The 23,613-nt window shown below is 38.6% G+C and overlaps 1 protein-coding gene across 2 annotated transcripts in view; it reads left to right on the top strand.

The window, feature by feature from the left end:
• The window catches only part of nbeab (neurobeachin b), a 321,077-nt gene that overhangs the window by 163,892 nt on the left and 133,572 nt on the right, over nt 1–23,613 (top strand). For both annotated transcript variants that reach the window (XM_036149598.1, XM_036149596.1), the window contains exons 33-37: nt 870–997; nt 6,042–6,103; nt 12,404–12,468; nt 14,461–14,569; nt 18,117–18,283. In XM_036149598.1, the coding sequence (XP_036005491.1) occupies nt 870–997; nt 6,042–6,103; nt 12,404–12,468; nt 14,461–14,569; nt 18,117–18,283 (531 nt within the window). The remainder of the gene's footprint in view (nt 1–869; nt 998–6,041; nt 6,104–12,403; nt 12,469–14,460; nt 14,570–18,116; nt 18,284–23,613) is intronic.

Here is a 23,613-nt window from a genome sequence, read left to right on the forward strand (position 1 = left end):
CATTCTCATGTGGTTTGTGAATATTTAAAACACTTTCTCTGATTGTGCCTCACTTTAAAGCCCTGCCGACGGTTTACATTACATATGAAAAAGGCGTTTACCTGCTTTCAGGTGTCCATTGGGAGGTGTGGCCATGTTGGAGGGAAACGCAGCTGCGGACACTTTGTGGGCCCGGGAAATTCCAATAAAATCCAGTAGTGCTGACAATCTTTTATACTTTCATAATCTCCTGCTTATCTTTGCATATCAGCTGCTGAGCAAAATGGTTGATTCTGTCAGTACTTTACCAAAAAAGGTCACGTAAACACAGTTTATATGAAATCTGAACGTTAACCATGAAACTGTTAAAACTACCCAGTTTATCATGAACGCAACACGATAGAGGCAGACACTTCAGTGTGGGCCTGCTGTCCACCATGTTTGCGTGCTCCTCTCAACTCATGACCCCAATATCAAGGATTTGAAACAGTGTTTAAAGTGTTTAAAAAACAGAGAGTGAGAAATAAATCTAAAACTGAAGAAAAAGTTTTTGAACATGAAAATGCTTAATGAAAAGAATAAATTAATCAAATCCTGTTTCAAACTAAAACAAACTTTAGTTTCACTTTTGTTTATTTTAAATATAGTACATTTTTTTGGACTCGAGATAAATTTCACATTTGGTTAGAAGTTTCTTTTTTTTGTTTTACTCTACAATAAGTAAGACCCTTTCCTGGCTCCATAGGGACTAACTGCTGTCAGCTGCATACAGGTTATCAATTTAGTCTTATTTTTCTGCCTGAAGATTGATAAGATACAACTTTACTTTTCATTCAGCTTCGGTTTAAATGTGTGTTTTGTGATCTATATTGTTGGTGTCCATTTTACAGCATTACCACAAAATTAGAAAGAGCGTTGGAGAAGGTGGCTCCCTTGCTGAGAGAGATCTTTGTGGACTTTGCACCCTTCCTGTCACGGACTCTGCTGGGCAGCCATGGACAAGAGTTGCTTATTGAAGGTATACATCTCATATTTAAAATGTTCCCCTCAAAGCTCTGTGTTCTTCCCCGTCTCTGTCAACCTCCTGTTGCACAGTACGAACGTCACTGGCGGCTTCATTGATGTGTGCAGTCTCAGCATAAGCTGTGGACGAGAAAGTCACAGTTTTTGCACACAAGCAGGAAATCCTTTTTCTTTTATTTCCTTTTTACATTTTCATCTCATGCATCTCTCGTGAACGTTTTGCTACGTTTTGTTTTCTAAGTCACTCCCTGGATGCAGTATTTTAAAACATGCTGTTTCATATTCAAAACCAAACATATAAATGTTTAAATTATTATTATTATTTATTTTTTTGTTCTCGTTTTTGTTTGGTTTTTGCATTGAATTAAGGTTTTTGCAAATGTTCCTATAATTTGCTGCAAGGGAGTTAGGGTTGGCAGTCAGGACTGGTTACTTGGGTATTTGTTTTAAATGGCTAAAATAAAATCAAGGAATGTATGTGTGTGTGTGCATGAGTGTGTTAGATTGTTAGCACTAAAAACAAAAATGGTTTTCTTGTGTCGCTTTTGTACTCTCTGGGAAATATAATAACAATAAAATGTTATTTTTTCAAATAGAAATAAGAAAATGGTATGACATTTTCACCACATCAATTTGAGTAAAAATATCCTAGTTTCAGAGAAAAAAAAAACAATGCTACTTCACTATAAATTGTTTTTGATTTTGAAACATCAGCTTATTATGCAATAAAACATGCTATGTTTCATAAAAACTTTCATGCGATTAATGTTCAGAACATTATACTTTTTTTACATTTCTTCTGGAGAAAAACTGGAGAGGGTGAGAAGTTGGTATCAGCTTTTTTAAGAAGCTGGCTCATTTGCTCGCACAGCCAGGTTGTAGTTAGCTGCAGCTTTCCCTTCATGAGTGATAGTTTCCACAATGTGACTACCTTTGTTTATGTGACTATGCCACTGTCTTTACACAAATTAAACGGTATCTAAACAGCTGAACTTGAATGTAGGAGCCTTCTTCAAGCTCGCTGGCCTGTGTGCAACAACAGGTGGGGGAGGGTGTGTCTCATGTCGCTCTGCCGTGTTCTCCTGCATCTCATCAAATAATCTTTAAACTGTCGGAACAGCATGGCAGAAAAATGTTGCTGTTTGATATACGTGATGTTTAAAATGTAAAAATTGTCGGAATAAACTGGAGTTTCAGTTGCGCACTGTCAAAATCATGCAGAAGAAAACTATTCGTTGCTGCGTTACAGCAAAAAGACAGACACAAAATGAAACCTGTTTACTGGTTTTCTTGCACACAGCGTTTGCAGATCGGCGCGATCCCTCTGCCACTCCTTTCTCTGATCTCGCTACTTGTCTTGTGGGCGGGTGAAGGTCACGCCTCGTCCATCTTCAGCTTGGTGCCATCTCGGAACTTCTTGTGCCTAACCTCATGTACTCATATAAGAGAGCCCTCACAGCCTGTTCCCCCGGCTTGCGTTGGCTTCCGTTTCCCAAGATCACGATGGCACTTCAGTCGGCGTGCACATGTGCGACACTGTGTCTGCAAATGTTTGCCTGTTTGCCACAGTGCAAATTATATTTGTGGTCGCTTTTTTTATTTGCCTTTTAGCTTTGCCAGCGAAGATTATTTTGAATCCTTTGTCATTTCCAAGCTGTTTTCTTTTAGAAGCGAATTTAAACCACTCGTGCTCTCAGCAGTATATGCAGTACAATGAAGCCAACCGAGACAATGTCCTCCCTTGATGTTTTGAGGATTTAAAAAAAAAAAAAATGTGTCTGCTTTATCTGCATCATGAATATAAATAAATGCAATTTCTTCTGTTGACATTTTCAAACATCAAACATTGTTTTCAGTTTGTTGGCTGTAAGAATTAATCGTAAAGTAAGTGCCTTTATCGAGCTTCATAGTCAAAGAAAGGGATTTATTTATTCATGATACCTTTTCTATTAAACTAATTACTGAGGTTTTACCAGCTTTCCTAACTTCATTTTAAACATTTTACCCACCAGAAATGTTACCGTCGTACAACACGGTTCCACCACAAACATGTTGAAAAGACGTCTCCGGATGACACGCGGCTGAGGCTTCTTGCTCAATGTCAAGAGGGAGGAAAGGAAAGTCAGGTAGCAAAGCCTTGACAAGTGTGAATATGTCTGTTACCCTTTCACTCACAGTCTGTCAGCGGACTGACCAAGCTGACAAACCAAAGCTGATCTCAGGCTTCAGACTGTAACCCCACAAACAAGGGCGTAGATAGACAGCTGGGTCCTCTGCGCTCTTCGCCAGACGTGCTTAACCCTGTCTGGGTCTGTGAGAAGCGCTTCCCGTCCTGGATTAAAACAACCTTACCTGAAACCAGAAGCGCGCAGATTCCACACTTACGCTCAGATGCGTAGAGGAAGCTTAGCCGCATCGGACCATGCTAGTCTGTGCTCATGCTGACTTTCTACTCTTTTCTGTTCCTCTCCCCACGTTTCTTCTCGGACCTTCCCAGGCGCACAGTTGAAATACTGTGCTGCAGTGCAAAGGCGCTCTATTTACCAGTAATTACCAGCCATCCATCACTCTTTTGATTGCCTTGGGTCAAGCCCTCCTGTGCCCCCCGTGCCCCCGTCCCTCACCCCGTGCCTTCGCCCCCTTTTCAGATGCGTGGTCACTGCGGCAATTATGTTGAGTGCACTTAGAGCTTCACACTCGGAGTCGGTGGGTAAGGGCCGTGCGCGAACACTGCCGCTGTTGTGATGCCTGCCGCCTGCTTCTCGCTGTCCCCTGAGTGGCCCAGCCTGCCGCCACATCACCCCACAATGCCACATTCACCCGTGCCTCAACCCCGCGCTGTTTACAGGAAAGGACTGGCAGGGCGTGTTTAAATAGAATGCATTTAGTTTGTCTACCAGCACAAGGCCAGGGTCAGTCGGCCACCTGACTCCCTTGTCAGACCGGACTGACTTATGGCTTGCATGTCACTGCTATAACAAGAGGTCAAACGTGGCACTCCATGTACAAGAGAAGGGTCACTTCCTCTCAGGGTACTTACAATATGTTCCTTTGGATAGCCTCCGCTTCTAAACTAAAAAAAAAAAAAAGATAAAGGCACCCCTAAATGTTCAAAAAGATTTTATTTGGCAATGGCTTTTGTTTAAAAAGGTTGTGTGAATAAGTTTAGACACTATGATTTAGTTTTTGTTTTTGCATCCTGAGTTGTAAAAGGAGATTTCAAGCATTTAAAGTGTCCTTGCTCTGTTTTTCAATTTATTTACTTTTTTCATCTGACACAGATTATGCTTGTCGCATATTTACCTTTAAAATTTCCAAACTTTGAAGTAGTTTTTTTGGGAAGCTGATTTTTAAAATCATTTTATGTAACCCAATAAATTACAACTCATTTAGAAATATACAGTTATTACAAAGGTGATGAACTGGGGATGCATGCAGATACCTTGATTTCTGTTTATTATTTTGTTTTACATTTTGTTGTGTTACAACCACAAACCTTCATTTATATTACTGAAAGACAAAGAGAAAATATTATATGATTGCCGGGTGGAAGAAAAGAAACCCCAATCGTTGGTTTGTTGTGTATTTGTGTTTAGCTCAGTTGAGCTATATACTTCTACAACGTGTTACACATTTAGTGACTGAACTTATGAACAGCAGTTTTCAAGACTTGATACCGAAGTCTAACACATGAAAATATTTCAGTCAAAACCAATCTTTTTTTTCACTCTAGCTAAATGTTTAGGTTTTTTTGTCTGAATGGAACATATATTTCCATAACAGTCTCAGGCTTTTGCAGCCTCCAGCAGAGTAAATTACATGTAAAACATCATGTGTCAGACAAATTTAGCAGCTAGGCTAAACAACTGTTAGTCTCAACCTTATTCTGCGTGTTTGCTGCGATCCCTGCATGATTTGTGCCAAATAGCAAACGGGACTTCTTGAAATAATGGCTTTCTTCTTTAACTTGTCGTGGCCACTTGAGATGTGGGTCTCTTCAGCTCCTCTAGAGCCACCATGGGCCTCTTGGCTGCTTCTCTGGTTCATGCCCTCTCTCTCTTTGCTCGGTCTGCCAGTCTACGTGGGTGACTTGGTAAGTTTCCACTTTCCTTTTTTGGAGCTTGATATCATGCTGTGTCATCTAACCCTGCTTTAAACTTCTTCATAACTTTTTCTCTGACCCGTCTTATGTTTTGCTAGGTCTCCATGGTGCTTTTTGTTCGCTAATATTCTCTGACTAACATCTGAGCCCTTCACGGAACAGCTGCACTTATACAGAAATATTATGGACTTAAGTGTTAAAAACCATTCATTGTTTTCATTCCACTTAAAAATGATGCTCTACCTTTTTTTTTTGTTGTTGTTGTAAAATTTGAACAAAATATGTATTTTTTTTTTGTTTGCAAAATGTGAAAAGGTCTCATGGATATGAAGACTTTTGCAAGTCACTGGAGTTTCTTTTATCACTCAGCTCCACCTTTTGAAGCAAAACATGGACACAGGATTAAGTTTTTGTCTGCCTCATCTTTAATTGGTCCTCCAGAGTTACTTTCACCGCTGATTGCACCTCTCATGATTCTCTCCAGGTGCAGCAGAGAGGTGCAGAATATAAAACCAGTTGCAGGCACTGTTTCTACAAATGAGCTTTTCACACCTGTCCATGTTTCATTAGAGTTGTCTGCCTCGGTGGCTCACCGTCTGCAGGATGGAGGCTGGGGGAAGAAGCTGTGAACGTGCGCTGCGAGCGTGTGGAATGTGGAAATGTAGATGCGGTTGTGTGAAGAATGCTTATCTGTTACAGATGTTGTTGTTTAAATACTTTAATAGCCAATTGGAAACAGAGTTTGAGGCCAAAGCCGGTAGCTCCGCCAGGTGAAATTTTACTGTCCGTGCCGCGCTGAATCCACTGTTTATCTTTGAGGCGTCATCTTCTGTCTTAACTAACGCGGTAAATATCGATCTTCAAACGCTCTTTATTTTAAACACATCTTCGTACATTGCCGCTTCATGTCTACCCTTTTCATCTGCTGTCTTGATAGGTCTCGTATGTATGAAGTCAAGCACCTCAGTAGTGGAGCTCGTCATGCTTCTTTGTTCTCAGGTGAGTTTTTTTTTTCATACCCTCCCTTACCAGTCTCATTTTTTTTTCTTCTTTCGGGGAGTAAGTCTTCTTATTTATCCTGGAGCTGTGTGTATAATTTTAGTTCGCTTTTTTCAACAACCTGACCGAACCAATCAACTCGAGCCATACAGCTTTCTGACAACCTGGTGACTTTCTCACTACGCCCGGCAGCACTAATCCCAAAGCCTCCTTTTACGGAAAAACGAGCCCCACCTCGTGTCCCTGCAAGTGACTGATCACCTCTGAGCTGACCCTCTGAATCCCTTGTTAAGTCGGTGTTTTAGAGAAGGTCAGAGCCCCGATGTAGCAGTTACAACGGGAGATATTTAACATACCTTCTGTCAGCCCATCAGTCTTACGTCAGGAGCCCATAAGGAAGCCATTACTTGGTGCCTCTCTGTAGATCCAGACTGCGGGGCCCGAGACCGGAGGAGGTAGATCGCCACTGTGTGCTCTCTCCGTGGTATCCCCAAAATCCAAAGCGCTGTACGGCAGGGAGCTCATCCTGTGTTATATGGAGGCCATTATTCAAGGTCTTTTCTACAAAGAAATGTGCAAAACACTGAGTTATTGCTGCTCTTCTGATAATTTTTTGATGGGCTACTTTTTTGGGGATTTTTCTCGGTCTGTGAAGTATCTATGGCGAGCTGTCTTTCCAGCGCTAGGATTTATTGCAGATGAGAGCGTCAGCATGCTGTTAAGGGCCCAAGTCCATCCCCCCCTTTAAACAGATAGCATTACTGAGGCTCCAGAGGTTCCTGCCATTAGAGGCTCTGGAGATGAAACCCAGGCTGAGATATTGATCACACCATGAGACCTTGAAACTGGACGACATAGCTCGGTGTCTACAGCCTTTCAACTAGGGGTGAGACATTACCTCCTAACGCCCCTCTTTCATAATCAATCAACTTATCTTAGCAGATAATTTGATTTAAAAAATAATAATGTAGTAATGGGAGTTTTTTTTTTCCCTGCTTCCCTCTCTGCTCAGGGAAAGGGAAGCTGGCTAAATACACTGTTTCCTACTTTTTGATGGGTCATTTGGCATGACGCTGATTTCAATCTATCCGTTGATGCAATTGGCAGTGTGTGATGTCCATGATGGACAATGCTCAATGAGTTTCAGACAACGACAAAGTAAACAAAAAGGTAAAAAAAAATGTTTTAAATAAGTCATAGCATTTGGAGAAGAAAGATAAATGAACAGAAATATACACTTAACAGAGTTGAGGTTGGTTTAAAGGAGTGAGGAAATTAATGTGATGCTTCTAGAGGTGGACCTACAACGTTTAAGAAGCGTAAATTCTAAAATCCTGATAGGAGGTAAAACTTAGATCAAAAATAATACAAAGAGGAATAAATGTAATAAAGTGATAAAGGTTCACTCATCACTACAATAAAACAAATTAGTTATAGTAAATAAAAGTATAAAAATTCTATATAAAGCCAAACTAAATGTACATTTGAAAATAAATTTGCATGAGGCTTCATTATTAACACATATTCCTAATTTATAAAAGTCAATTAGAAAAGATAAGTAGGTTAACTCTAGTGCCCTCAGTATTTATTTATTTATTTATTTTTTACAAAGGTTATTTCACAAATGGGCAAACCAATCAGAAAATGATGTCACTGTGGCCGGCCTTTATTAGTTTGGGGAAAAGAAATTACAACATAGAAGAGCATTTTCATAACACACTAGGGACTTGGATCAAGATATGAGATCAAGACCATGCATGACAATGAAACTCTAAAGCTATGTACAGTAAGAAACTAATCAGACACAAAATTGTTTAAAAATGTCATAATACTGTTATAGCTTTAAGTTTAAAAACAAACATCGGAACTGCAAACATTTTAACGTAAATTCTTTATTATTTTCACCCTTTTCATGGTCCCTGTTATTTGTTTCGTTTTGATTTAAAACCACTTTGCAAAAGGCTCCTAATGAATATCTTTGGGAGCGTCTCAGGTGACTTTTAAACAGCACAGCAGATTTTCCCGATGCAGTTTGAGGTTTGCCTGACGTCTCCTCGACATCCCAACTTTGACACATTCCTTACATATTTCAGCTTTAATGTTTTAAGACAGCCAGGAGGGCATTTAGCTGACCTTTAGTCCCTCTCTGTTTTGTGGACTGTCAGTTTTATGAATAAATTAGTGCTAATGATCTGCCTTTTCTTATTTATGCATACTAATCATGGCAATCATGGTGCGGCTGGCCTCGTCTGGAGACACTGTGTGTCTCTCCTCAGCCTGGGCAGCTGAATGAAAAGGTCAAGCAGCTCTGTTTTTTGTAACAGCTTAAACATATGAAAGGGAGGGGGGGGGGGGGTCTAGAGTGGAGCCACAGAGATTTACTGATGGAAGGTCCCCAGATGTGGAGGCTGTAACAGAGCAAAGCTGAGCAGATAAAAGCACATACTGACAGGTTGGATTGAAACACCACAAATACTTAAAGCCCTGCTGATTTTCAGAAAGATGAAAGTGGGAGGGGAGCAATTCTTCTAAAGACCTAAAAGCTGTTTACTGGGTTTGGGAGTTTAGAGATTTTTGCCAGTGTTTTTTTTTTTTTTTTTTTTTTTTAAAGTCTAAAGCAAAGAATTGCAACAGATTTGGATGTTCTTTAACACTAACAACCTTTTTACTTTTAGTACTAAGAGTTGTTCTAAAAAAGATGTGTTGGACGAAGCTTTTAAAGATGCTTCATAAAGTAAGATTAAACAGAAATGTTACATTTTGGTCTGCATTTCCATTAAGGGTCACATCTTTTTTAAAGGGGTGTACGCCAGGCCTAATTCATTTCAAATGTGGACACCAGAGGAGTTTTCTTAATATTCACAATCAAATGCAGCCCGTATTGGGAGTTTTTCTCTCTAACAAAAAAAAAGAAAAAACTGTAGCACGTCTCTGAAGTGCTATCTCAGCTGTCAACATGCATTCCTTGGACAAGATAGCAAATTTGACTCGCTTATGCCTTACCTCCATTGACCCGCTGCCACTTTCCCGGCATCTTCCCGAGTGTCACATCCGCTTCGATTTCCGTATTTATTTTTGTCACGTGAGCGAGGTGAGAGTGAAACCTTGGAAGACTGGGCATACACGATCCCTGTCCAAATCAACAACAGCCTATTTCTAGGCAGATACTGGATGTGAAGAAAGGGGGTCATGGAGAACATTTGGAGCCCAGATGCTCAGCAGTTTGTCAGCACCATATCGCTGACTTAAAGCATCATGGGGTCAGACTGTGTATTCTTGCATGAACCAGAATGTGTCAGTCATGACAGCCGTTCACAAAAGCATTTGCCTATACATAATAATGTCAGTTACTCTGATATACACAAGGAAGGCTGCTTACCTTGTACAGAAGGAGAGAGGAAGAGGATTGTCGGCGTTTTGCATCTGCTATATTATACATATACAGATCTGCAAAAAAGTAATTGCCCCCCTTACTGAGTTCTAAAGTTTGCACTCCTGTCATGCTCTAAGGTTTAAGGTTATTACACAAATTTAGATTTTACAAAGAAAAAGACAAAAAGTCGTGTTCAAATGTTGTCTTAATTTATTAATGGTTAACGTTGTCTGTATGTTGTCATTTTGTATGTACAGAGTGCATACAAAACGAAATTCCGTTGCATACAGCTTACGACAATGTAATGAGATTGCAATTGAAATAAAATAACATTACAATATAAAGTGCAGCACTGATAAGAATCTACAGTGCAGGAGAAAAACATTTTTTTTTTTTAAAGTGTGCAGAAGAATGTTCCACCGTGTCTATAGTGCAAAAATAGTGGTGCAGAAAAGGCATTAATTTAAAAAGTTCAACGTTGGCTGTGCGAGATAATAATGGTGCAAAAAAGCAGCAATCGTTCAGTTGTGTACTTTTAAATTTAAATTGATTATAAAAGTTCAACAACATGGCAGTGGAAAAAATAATGATGTGAAATGGCCATAAAGTTCAGTAATTACTCCCAGACCTCTAGAATCAGAAAAAAAAATCACATAAATAGAACTTGTTTGACAGCATGAAGTAGGCTAATGATGTCAGAAAAGCTGCCCTGATCTAAAGACAATAAAGAACAGATTAGAAACAAATTAATTGACATATTCTAGTCTGGAGAGGGGTACCAAGCCATTTTGGAGATTTTGAAACTTCATCGACCCACATTGAGAGTCATTATCCATGAACCGAGTAAACTCAAATCCTTGGAGAACCTTCCCAAAAGTGGCCGTATTTGATCAGTACTCCAAGGGAACATTGATGACTCATCCAGGAGGTCACAAAATAACCCAGAACGATATCTAAAGCATAGCCAACATAAAAAAAACAAAAAAAAAAAACTTGTATTTGAGAGTTTTAAGGTAAAAAGAGCACAAAGGCCAGTCCCAGATTTGCCAAAAACATCTTAATTAAACTGCAAGACCTTTGGGAAGAAATTCTCTAAACTGACGAGACAATGGTTCAATGTTTGGAAGATGTGTATCCTGTTACATCTGGACTAAAACTGACAGCATTTCAGATAAAGAACAATGCCAACACCAACAGTCACAAATGCTAGTGTTATTGGGATACAAGTGAAGGAAAATCATCCATTAGTTTGGGACCTTAAGATCAAGAATTCATGGATTATGTCAAAGGACAATGATCCAAAGCACACCTCTAGCAAGCCGACCTCTGAATGGCCCGGAGAAAACAAAAGGAAGGTTTTGGAGCAGCCTGGTTGCAACTTTGTTACATGATCGCTAAACAGGCTGTTTCTGCTCAAAAGCATCCCAATGTGGCTGGATTAAAAACAGTTCTCCAAAAAAAAATAAAAAAAATAAAGTGAATTAATGTGTTAACAAGGGTGGATATTAACTTTGACATTGGATGAGGTTGATTTGGACAGGACAGCTTTTATTTTCTCTTAAGTGAAATATTTATTTGGAATCATTTAAGCATGACGAAACAGCCAAAATACAAGAAATTTAATTCAAATTCAAAATTAAAAAGTACTCTATTGATCCCAAAGGGATCAACATACAATTTCATGGCGCTGTATGTATAGGGCAGGGGTGTCCAAAGTGTGGCCCGGGGGCCATTTCTGGCCCTTGTGCTGATTTTGTGTGGCCCTCAAACTGCATTTCAAGAGAGATTTTGCCGACCAGCACAGATGGAAACTTTTTATTTTTAGTTACTGTAAATTCATTATAGACAAGTGAAAATCTTAGTTGAATGTTTAATTGAGTGTTCAGTACAACACAAAACATTTTGTGGGATTGATATATAAGTACACTTTTTATACTCCCTTTAATTTCATAGTAAATAGGGCAACTTTTACTCCAATGCAGACTTCATGCAGTTTAATATGTTTTCTTAAAATGATGATATTTTGTTGGGTAGGTTAAAAGAAAAGAACTGTTTTTGGCTGTTATTTATTTTTATTTATTCATTGGTCCTCCAGTGCTTTCGATTTAACAATTTTGGCCCAATAGCAGAAAAGTTTGGACACCGCTGGTATAGGGTAAATAAATTACTGAATGTCTGAGCAGTGAGCATGTATAACGTTTCTTATCTTTAGACAGCTTTGAATTACGTATTATGCTCAAACCCCTTGGGAACTCAAAGATTTCCCTTTTATTTCCTGCCTTCACCCCCTTTTTTAAACTATGGCCTTCTCTGTTTTCTCTTTCATTTGCACCTCAGAAAGGTTACAGGGAAGCTGAGTTTCCCACAGTGAAAGGCGCACTCTCAAACTGCTTTTTAATCATTTCCAGAGCCTGTTGTGAGACAGCAAGTGCTGGCACACCAGCCGGGCCGCGGCTCGGATCCGTTCCAGGAGCACACTTCAGGGCTCACTGAGCCTGCTCAGTAATCTGTCACTGTAAGGGACAGAGGAAATGGCTGTTTTTAAGCGAGAGGATACAATTTCATCCCACAATTACATCTCTCCTGTGTTTACAGATCTTTTCACAGAGGAAGAAAGGGTTGCCTCACATGTGGTGCAGAATTTCAGCTTTTTATAGAAATCACTTTTTTTTTTCCTAGAAGGATATGTCAACTAAATGCTTTCTTTACTTACTTGAATTACAAGCTTAGAGATGTAATCTAAATTACACTTGAAATATGCATTTAAAAAAAAAAAAGATTTAGTTACATAGTGGATCAAAATAGCACTTTTTGTTCTATTTTAATGTTTTATCGGATTTGACTTTACAATACTTTTACTTTATTATAATTATGCAATTATATTGTTCTTTTTTTAAATGCTCCATGACCGATTCTGTTTGTTTCAGGAGTGGCAGAACTCCATTCAGAAGAATGCTGGCCTCGCTTTCATTGAACTTATCAATGAAGGAAGGTAATGTAACCATTAACTTTGAAATCCCCCAAGCAGAGGTATGCATTGGCATTTATTATCAGTATGTATAGTTTATATATATATATATATATATATATATATATATATATATATATATATATATATATATATATATATAATTAATTCTTGGCAGTCATGACGAGGTTGTTCAGCTAAGTGGAGTAGTGTAGATTAGCCCTAAATCTTTGAGCTCTCATTTAAGACTAAAGACAAATAAGCTTGTTTTACCTGAATTAAGAATAACAACATTAGAGTGTAGAGTATCTCTTGTGGTGTCTGCCTCTGCTTGTCCAATTCTACTTCTTTCCTTCTCTTTACTTGTTTGGGTGTGGCCAGGCTCAGAGTTTTCTGAGCAGATCAGGGGCAGCTCAGCCTCCTTGTCCATCTGTTGACCCATCTGGCCCATCCTCCTGCATGCCCAGGCTCTCGCCCTGGTCCAAGCAGGTTTCTCTGTGTCCCCCGCTGGCCCCAGAACAAAGAAGTTCAGTTAGTGGGGCCACACGGCGCTGTCCAGGGTGCTGCTGACAGACACATAATTTCCTTCTTACGCTTGTCTGTGTACACCTACTCTGCTTAACTAGACAGATATACAGGAAACTGCTGGTAAATCTGTTTGCTTTACAAGGCGTGGCTGACACTGACGTTGTTCTTGCTGTATGTACAAAGACACATTAAGCAAGTCAGTGCATTTTTTTTTTTTTTTTAATGATGCAGCTGCACCTATCAAACACAGAACAGATGCCCCAAATTGGTCAGTTGGGTGGTTATTTAATACATTTTTAAGACATTCTGTTTTGTGGTAATCCGGTAAGACCTGGACCTTTTTCTGCCTTTTTGTTGAATGTTTAATAATAGATAAAAACAATAAAAGCAATCTCAGCACATATTGGAAAATTAATGCAGAAATATTTTCTTTCTCTTAGGTTGTTTATATAGCAGCCACAAACAGATAATTCCTAATATTAACTTCACAAAGCAAAAATAACAACAACAAAAACATTGCATATTTAAAGCTACAGATGAGTATAAAAAACAACTTTTGAGTTGTGAAATCTTCACTTTCAGCTTTGAAATGTTTCCGTTTTGCACTCTGTTCTGATCCTGGAAAGATTGGGTCTTTTTTGTGCTCTGCTGATTGATTTTGCTTCCTGTGCATGTAACCAAAATACCAGGTAGATTGATAACTGATATCTCTTTATTTTTTCCTCCTCCAACTGTGACTTGTCAACTCGCTTTCTCATCTATTCTTGGTTTCAAACCAAAGCTTCACATTGTCAGCTTCTCTCTTTGAACTGTGAACTCCTGTCTGTTAATGAGTGCTTGTCAACAGTTAAACAGGCAAGAGCAGCTGATGACTGCAGTCTCCAGATTATCGACTCTCTTTGGGGACAGAAGGCAACGTTAAAGTCTGCATGAAGCTCTAGAGAACAACGAGAGCTGTTTTAATTAAAACAAAACTTGCCTAATGGTTTGTGAAATGGGTTGTTATCTGCAACATATCCACAGTGAATTTATTTGTTACCACTCTTTTTTTAGAAAGTACAATTTGAATGTTGATCAGGGTTTTCCTGGGGCTTTGAGGATGAGCGTTACAGGCCCTGGGTGGATTTTCTGAACATTCCTTGGCTACTTCTCTAATTAACATTTCCCTTGCCCTGCCTGCAAGTTTAGGCAGATAGCCATGTCTCGGTAGACCTGCAGAAGTTCTGTACCACATGAAATGTGCTAAGCACGCCCCAAACTTCTCTACAACTTTGGCTCATCTGATGTATTCCTCAGTCTTCACAATGTTCTTGGTTTGTCAGTTTTCTCTAATGAATCGCTGAGCCCTTCAAAGAACAGCTGTAATGATACTGAGTTTAAATTACACACTAGTGCATTAGGTTCACTTATTAACTGATTTTTGCAAATTAAACTCGTATTTCCTCATGATTATCTTTGAAAGGTTTCTGTTACTGTGCAATGTTGAAGGTTGCTGTGTCATGCAATGAAGGACCACATCGTTCGCGTCGCCAACGAAGCTGAATTCATCCTGAATAGACAGCGAGCCGAGGACGTCCACAAACATGCGGAGTTTGAGGTATCAGCTTTAATTGCGTCTGAAACTAAATGCCAACACCATCAATGATTTGTATGTCACTGCACCAGAACTCTTTACTTTTTACTATTAACAGTGCTATTCTTATTTATTGCTACTCCAAATATTTTTGTCTTGTATTCTGGGAAAATGTCATAAGGGCTTTACAGTGGAATGTCTTGGTAGCACCGTTGCCTTGCAGCAAGAAGGTCCTGGGTCCAAATCCCAACCTGGGATATTTCTTCATGGTGTTTTCATGTTCTCCATGTGATTATGTGGGTTATCTCCGGCTTCCTACAGTCCAACAAACATGACTGTTTATTGGTTAATTGGTCTCTCCAAATTCTCTTAGGTGTGAGTGTGTGCTTGCATGGTTGATTGTTCTGTCTCTCTGTGTTGCCCTGTGATGTTCTGCCGACCTGTCCAGGGTGTACCCTGCCTCTCGCTTGCGACCCTGCATGGATAAGCAGGTTTAGACAATGGATAGAAAATGGATGTTTTAAATTACAGCTACTCCGAATAATGTGTTTTTTTTTTCTTGTGTGCTGTGAAAATAGAATTTGTCAATCTTCTAATGAGCACATAACAAATCCTATTAGTGTAAAAAAAGAAGATATTCAACTTTAAAGGCTCAATAATCGTGTCTCTTTAAGGATTAACCCTTCACCCTTATAATGCTTACAAAAGAATGCAGTTAGTACTGTATGAGCCAATGGATAGCCAAGCAGTAATAATTTATGAGCTTTAACCAACTAACTCAAGGATTTACTATTGTGTATTCAGCCCACTTTCTTCAATCTACATTTGAAACATAAAACAAATCTAAGATTCATTTAAAGATGACAAAACCATCTAAACTGGTTAGTTTTAGTAGCAATTTGAGCTCACGGAATTAAAATCTATAGAATATTTGCAACATTTAGAAAATAATGCACAAATTACAAAATAAAATGGATGTATTTATTGAGAGTCATCACCGCTTTATCTTTTTCAACATGTTTCTGTGCTTATTTGGATTTTAAGTGATAAAGTGAAAGGAAAAGGATGCACGACTTTCATCATTTTTTGACAAACAAAAATCTCAGATGTGGTATGCATTTGTATTCTGGCCATCTGAGTCAATAATCTTGAGAACCGCGTTTTTATTCAGTCTTTGGAGGTATGTCTCCACCAGTTTTACACATCTAGAGATGGAAACTTTTGCAAGTTATGTACAATACAGCTCAATCTCTGGTTGGACTGATGGTCTCTACGAAGCATCAACTTTGAAGATTTGCACCTGATGTTCAATTGTCTTTACGCCATTCTAACACATGAACACAAGTATGTTTTTGATTTTAACCATGCAAATTTAGCACTTATTGTTTTGTTTAGGTCCCTTGTCCTGCTGCCCCTTAGTTTTCTTTCAGGAACATCCTCTATTCTGCTCTTCCAACCATCTCTGATCAACTTTCCAGGTCGGCTTAAGAAGAGCATCCCCACTGTACGATGCTAGCATCACCATATTTCACAGTGGGGATGATGCGTTCAGGCTGAGCACACATAATTATCGGCATGGAGAGCAAAAAGATGAGACAATTCTAAACTCATCTGAAAGCAGTCGGGTGCACTGGATTTTATTTTAGGGTATCAGAGTTAACACAACTGGATACAAACCTCTGCTGTGCTTTTCGGTATTTTATTTGTAAAGTGTTATTCTCTATCCTCAATTTGCAAATTTTAACTACTTTGGGTTCTTATATCGTATAAAATCCCAATAATAACATCATATCATGATTATAACATGACAAGAGGTAAAAAAAATAATAAAAGTTCAGTGGGTGTGAATACTTTTTAAGACATCAGAATGTAAGTAATTTTACAGCCATCGAAACATCAACCCAAATACTTAATTCCCCTCTGTTAACAGCTTGTACATGTGAGCGATGACATGTTTCTTATCTTAGAAAAGCAGCCAGCCACAAACAGCTTCTTGATATACAGTTCTTGAGGATCCTTGACCTGCTAGATAAACTAGAAGAGACGACTAGATATGCAATGTCAAGGGAAGGGGGGGAAGTGTACCTGGCCCTATCCGTCCTGTCTGCCAACTCCAGACAGCTTACACTTTTCATCTGGGTCTGACGTTACTTTATTACCCGCTCTCCGTGATTGAAGATTCAGGCTGCAGATAAGACATTTTTACAATTAAGCTGGTGTCAAGGAGACGCGTCATACGCTTTAAAGTGATAAATAATGTTTGATATTTGTCACAGAGTCACGTGGTAATGCAAGGTGACAGGCAGCGATTGAGTTATTTGCTTTATGAGAAATACGCTGAGGTATAGTGTCTGACAGAGTTCAAATTTAAAGCAGGAAATTCAATTAACTTCCAGCTTCTGTTAGCAAATTAGATTGTGAATATTAGCGAGAGTTCCCTCAGGGTGGATGAGTAAAACAATCTTGTTTTAGAAGCAAAGACATGAGCTGCTCTAGTTTACTTTTAACCACCTGGAACTCTACCACTGCCCCTAAATTAGAAATGGAATTTTACACTAATATTGCAATTTGTACAGATATTTTCCGGATTTAAGTAGGATTATTTTCAACGGTGTGTTCTAGTCGTATCCTTGTTTTAGAAAACAGCTTTAGTACTAGATTCTGCACCATTCCTGTACAGCAGGACTCGTACAAAACAGCCAAAATATACCTTTGTACATCAACAATATGTTCAAAGTAACTAGCTGGTAAATCTGTTTGCTTTACAAGGCGTGGCTGACACTGACGTTGTTCCTGCTGTATGTACAAAGACACATTAAGCTAGTAGGTATGTTTTTTTTTGTTTTTTGTTTTTTTTTAATGATGCAGCTGCACCTATCAAACGCAGAACAGATGCCTTAAATTGGTGGGTTGGGTGGTTATTTAATAATTTTTCAAGACATTCTGTTTTGGGGTTATACGTCTTTCAGATACATTTGAGAAAAAACAGACCTGCACCTTTTTCCTGCCTTTTTGTTGAATGTTTAATATTAGATTTAAAAAAAAAAATCCATCTCAGTATGTATTTGAAAATTAATGCCTAAATGTTTTCTTTCTCCTTGGTTATTTCTATATGCAAGGAATCAGAAATGCAACGAAGCCACAAACAGATAATTCCCAATATTAACTGCACAAAACAAAATCAAAAATGGACTGTATTTTGTGTGTCCATTAGTGTTTTTTTTTCTCAAATAGCACCATCCGAAGCTACCTAGCAGGGAACCTCATCTGTCTGCAGCTTGGGAATGAACTGCCTCCACGTGCTTGCCATGATTTACAACACTCCTCTAAGGGAGCAGAAATATATCTCTCCACTGTCCACTAATATCTTTATGCACTCAAGTGTGGAGAATGAAGCCGTATCATTCCTCAATGTGACAAATGCTCTATTAGAGGAAATATATTATTCTGACTTTATTCAAATAGAAGCTTTCTGAATGCCGTTAGCTCCATGCCGGTCATGGCTTTTCTGATTGGACACTGTATAAACAAGTTTAACGCCGTCCTTCTGTTCTTTGTTTTTGTGCATCAGTCCAACTGTGCCCAGTACGCTGCCGACAGAAAAGAAGAAGAGAAGATGTGTGACCATCTGATCAGTGCTGCTAAGCATAGAGATCATGTCACAGCTAACCAGCTAAAGCAGAAGATTGTCAACATCCTCACCAACAAGCATGGCGCCTGGGGTGTACCATGCCAGAGGTAAGCCTTGACCAGGCTCCGGGCCAGGCGGTACATGGGGGCATGTTTGGTCTTTAACGTCGCCTATACCTGTGCGACGTTAGGTCCGATCCTCGGACCTTCGAAAGTCACCTGTTTACGGTGATATTCGGTCGACGGATGGGACCACCGGTTAATGTCATTTTCCCGGGATCCGATGAGGTTAGCAGTTGGGTCAGCAAACGCAATTACAGTGTGGAGTGGCCTAATCCCCTGGGGACAGTTGATTGACCAGTCTTCCTACATACATGGCTGGAAGAAGGGGGTTGCTCTGTTTCTGCAGCATTGTCCAGGTTTTCATTGACCTTCTACAACACAAAGCAAAGCACATGGTGGAAACAGCTGGTCTTGCCCATATGAACCGCGTTAAAATAACAGGTGGCTCTCGGGCTCTTAAACTCACCTCTGTTGTTTCTACATGGTCACGCACATAAAATTCAGTGTGGTTGAAAGACCTAATTATACTGGAAATATTGAGGTTGGCAGCATCCACTAAGATGAGGAACATGAAATTATTCTTGTTCAAGAGGCTTTACATGGTTGTTTTGTCTCCATAGGTAGCTGTTTATTTTATATTCAAATACTATATACTGGTTTTTCTATTCATTGTTTTTGTTTGCTTTTTCTGCTGGCAGTTAAGTATTTTGGAAACATGTCAAGGATTAGGAATTCATTCAAAAATGGTACCAAAAGAAAAAAAAAATGTGTACACTAATATATTTCCTATGCTAATAGTTTGAGAGTAAAAAGGCTGCAGTATCTTAAGTGCATTTTTTTTTTTTAAATCTGTATGAGCCTTATCACCCCCATAAAAATGAACTGGGTTAAATTTGGGACTCGTGTTCAAATATTTATGGCGTCCCACCCGGAGGCATAGCATTTGCATTGAAACAAAAGGTTATTGAGCATGGCTGCATTGTAAATGATACAACAAAACTTCCAACAAATTCAAATTTAATGGTAACCTGCTGGTGAAGAAAAATGATGCAATATGCTCACAAGCTCAAGGCAGTGTTGCAGTTCAGCAGCTTATTCTTATTCACTGCTACATTAACTTTCCCATTTATGCTGCCCTTGTAAAATATAAAGCCCGCAGGCTTTGTGAGGGGGGCTCTGTGTGTGCGTGTGTGTGTGTGTGCGTGCGCATGTGTGTGTGTACGTGTGTGTGCGTGTGTGAAGCTTTAACTTGGTTATGTTTTCGCCCTCATACACAAAAACTGTTTTACCTTTTTATTGCTAAATCCTGTCTGGAGATAGGCCAAAGGATATTTATCATTAGCGTAGCATATATCACAAATGAAATTACTCTTAGGAAGCCAGCCGAATAAAACTCGCGTGACTTGTTTATGTCGCTTATCCACCAGTGTATGTATGCAGCTGATCTCATTAGAAGGCTAAAATTTGCTTAGTTTGTTTCGTCTTTTCTAAGGACATTTGCAGGTTGCCTCTCTGTGAGCCAACTTTATTTTTGTTCCTTTTGCGGCAAACACTGTTAGGAAATTGTGCTGCAACACAAACAAAAACAGGCAGCTACGAGGTAATAATCTGTACAAGCTTTGAAAACAGCTGCTACAATTATGCGATTAGACTGAAGAAAAGGCAGATCAGACCATACGGTGGCCTGTTTGATCATACTATATGCTTGCCTGATGATGAATGTCCCCTTGTATAGAGCCGGCATAGAAAAATCAATACTCCTCAAATTGAAACAGTATAGGGTTCTATTGATCCACTGTGCTAAATCAAAATGAGGAGACTTTGATACATCTCTCCAAGACAGCTCTCTGCTCAGTAATGACACACTATCAATTTTAGCGTTACACTGATAAATCAAGTTGAAAATTGGATGTCAGAATTTTTCCCAGCAAGAGAGTGATTTCCTCTGCCCCCTGGTACCCTCTGCTGTTGACCTTTGAACCCTGGCAGTGGATTATAAAGTTCAGACTCATCTGAAGTGAAAGTAGATGTCAAGGAAAGACTGATGAATGCACTGAAGGCTAATGTCCACCGCTCTTTCAGCAAAGGACATTACAGTCACATTAATATAAATCCGGCACCGTTACAAAGAGAAACAGTTGATTGAATTGCAACTTTATTTGTTGCAGCACATGTTTTCCGGCATACTCAAGCACTTTTTTTTCAACACACTAGATACCTTTTAAGCAAATCTGAACGTACAAACCTCCTCTGTCCCACCTGAGCATCAGCGGCAGAGCTGACAGCTGACAGAGGAGCCTCTGCTGGCCTCCATGGCAGCCCTTAACCCTACCTGACTAGTCTATTGATTGTCAACATTTCTTCTGTATAATTACTTTTTGTAGCAAAGGAGAAAGGAAAATGGCGGCACATATTGATCTGTGGCAAGGTAGTGAAACAGCCGTTTCCCTTGACTAACGGCGAGTTTCATCTCTTGCACGTGATGAATGGTAACAATCTGCCCGTGGATAATAACTTTGTGATGGAATGAACCTCTTTACTCACTATGTGCCCAGCGTATTTGGTCTTGCCTGAAAGGGTTATCAATTCTAATAGAAGTGTCCTACTGCGTGGGGGGTGGGGACCTTTAGAGGGCTTTAAAGCCACTAAGAGGTTTAGGTCTCATGTCCCTTTTGGGGCAGAAAACAAAGGTCATGCTGTCCATTTGAGTCTAACAAGGTAAACAAACTTTAGCTTGGTGATAAAAAAATAGCAATAAAAATATGTCGACAAGAGAGATCTAAGATGTTTCGCTCACGTCTGGATCTGGACCCAATTTAAGTCTTTTCTGGATCCTGATTGATTGTGATTGAATTTTTTTTTACCACATGGTATTATAAAACTGGAAATTCAGCACAGTTCATTTATATTGTATTCACAACCAATATCATCCCAAGGCACTAAAAAGAGATACAATGGTCCAATTCTTATCCAGAAATGTATTACAAAGTCAATCAATAATACCCAATCACAAGGAAAGATTCAGTTACACACATTCTAGTTTGTTCCTAGTTATAATACAAGGCAGTCAAACCCCTTATCTCCAGCAAGCACGTGGTAACAGTGGAAGGGAATAACTTTTATTTGTACTATTTTTCTTGCTCAATACTTCTGAACTTAAATCTAAGCTTGTCAAAGAACTCAATATGATGGATATAAACACAGTCACTGACTACCCACCAGTGTGGTAGATTCTGAGTGAATATAAATATTAACAAATTAAGCTAAGAAGGGAATGACTGCATTATCTTTATTTGTTGAAATGATTTACAAGTAAGATGTGAAGAAAAACTATTGCACCACTGCACATAGGGTAGCGTGAGTTTTCCTACAAAAGACACGTTACATTTAGAAACCTATTTTACGAGCTTCCCAGTTTACATTTTTTGTATTTTATACTGTTAAAACCAAGCATTTTTACTTTATATCTGATTATTAAAGTCTTAGTCGATAAAAATATGCATATATATATATATATATATATATATATATATATATATATATATATATATATATATATATATATATATATATGCATATATATATATATACATATATATATATATGCATATATATATATATATGCATATATATATGCATATATATATATATGCATATATATATATATATATATATATATATATATATATATATATAATTTTAAAATAGAATTGAAGCTACCTAATTCAAAGTAACATCTAATTAATATTATATTTGCAGAAATTGGTATGCGTATAGTTAAGTCCAGCATCATTTTGCTCTGTTTCTGTTTTAACAAGTGCTGGACACATCACTTGTTCTAAGTACACAACTTGTTAAAAAGAAAGAAAGGAACGCCTTTCAAGTGCAAATGTTTGTTTATTCTTTTTTTAATTGAACCTCTTTTTAAGCATCACGGTCCTTTGTTCTGGCCCCCAAATATACGTATTCTCCACTCACACGTGTTTTTGACTCATTCACTTTGCCCTTGGGTCACACTTAACCTTGTACACTGTGCTAATTATATCTGGAAAGGGGCCCATTCACATAATCATCAATTTCATTGGGTGTTGGAATTGAGCTGGGCATTGCTTGAATGTGCCACATTTTCTGTAAAAGATTGGTTCTGGAAAGCTGGCGGTCCTGGGGAGTTTGCTAACATTACAGTGTGGTTCCTCATCTATCGCTGAACTTCGCACGTCTGTCTTCATTACACCAGATGACCTCAAGTTAATCTTGTTGCCGCTGTGGTGTTTTCCTTTTGTCTTTTCCCCTAGAGCAAATTCTTCATTCTATCTCTTAATCTGCAAAAGAAAAGAAAAAAAAAAAGAAACCAGAAACATTTGGATCTTGATCTTCTTTTGTTTGAAGTAGTGTTGAGAGACATAAATATATGAAAAAGTAAAATTAAAGGCTTGAAAGTCATCTGTATTATTTGAAGCCATCTATGATAATAAAATCCTGATGGTGACCATACACACACTAAACATTTGGGATCCCAAAGAAGCATGAAAGGTATTATTTATTTATTTATTTATTTATTTATTCATCATATGGTTGCCAGTGACCACTTTTTATGAGTTACATTTTTGGTTGCCTTTCTTTTTTTTATCACTGCAGTATAGAGCAATGTTTTTATCAAATGCATAAAGTAACACATTGGCCTATCAGATAGTTATCTCGGTATGGTTTTCATTTTTACTAGGCAAAGGAGCTGGTCATAAGGATAGTTCTTAACTGATTGTTCGTTCTCCTAAACAATTGTGACAGAAACTTCTCAACTTTTATGTGAAAATGAAGATTTATTTGTTGAACATCTATAAAGTGGTAGTTGAACTTGTATATTCTACAGATTACCCTGATGTCCCCTTGCCCACAGAAAAAGGACCGCGTTACGACAGTTTAAAGTAAAGAAAAGGCCATTTGTCCTCAGAATGTCAATAAAAACGGATGTGTTCTCAGCAGTGAAGCTGTGCGGCAGAAACCAGTTGCTTCATCTTTGAATAGAATTGTCACTGATTACTGGTATTTATTATAATTACCCCCGACTCATGTCACCAGTGCAGGATTTTAAGAAGAGCATAATGGTGTTTTATTGAATCAGTATGTTCCTGACCTTCCTCCTTACCGCTTCGCATAAATCCCTTCTGAGAATAAATTGGATGAAAAAGGAAATCTTTAACCATGAAAAACTGATCTGTCTGCAGTCCAACTCTGTCTATGCTTATGAGTCATTATGGCTAAGTGACTTAAAATACATGCAGTTAACTATTGGCTTTTACAAAGAAAAAATAAGGTACTGCAGCAAATTTGAATCCATTATTTTTGTTTGTCATATGCAGACATGAACTGATGAA

Source organism: Fundulus heteroclitus, chromosome 18 (genome assembly GCF_011125445.2).
Source record: "Fundulus heteroclitus isolate FHET01 chromosome 18, MU-UCD_Fhet_4.1, whole genome shotgun sequence".
Classification (NCBI taxonomy): domain Eukaryota; kingdom Metazoa; phylum Chordata; class Actinopteri; order Cyprinodontiformes; family Fundulidae; genus Fundulus; species Fundulus heteroclitus.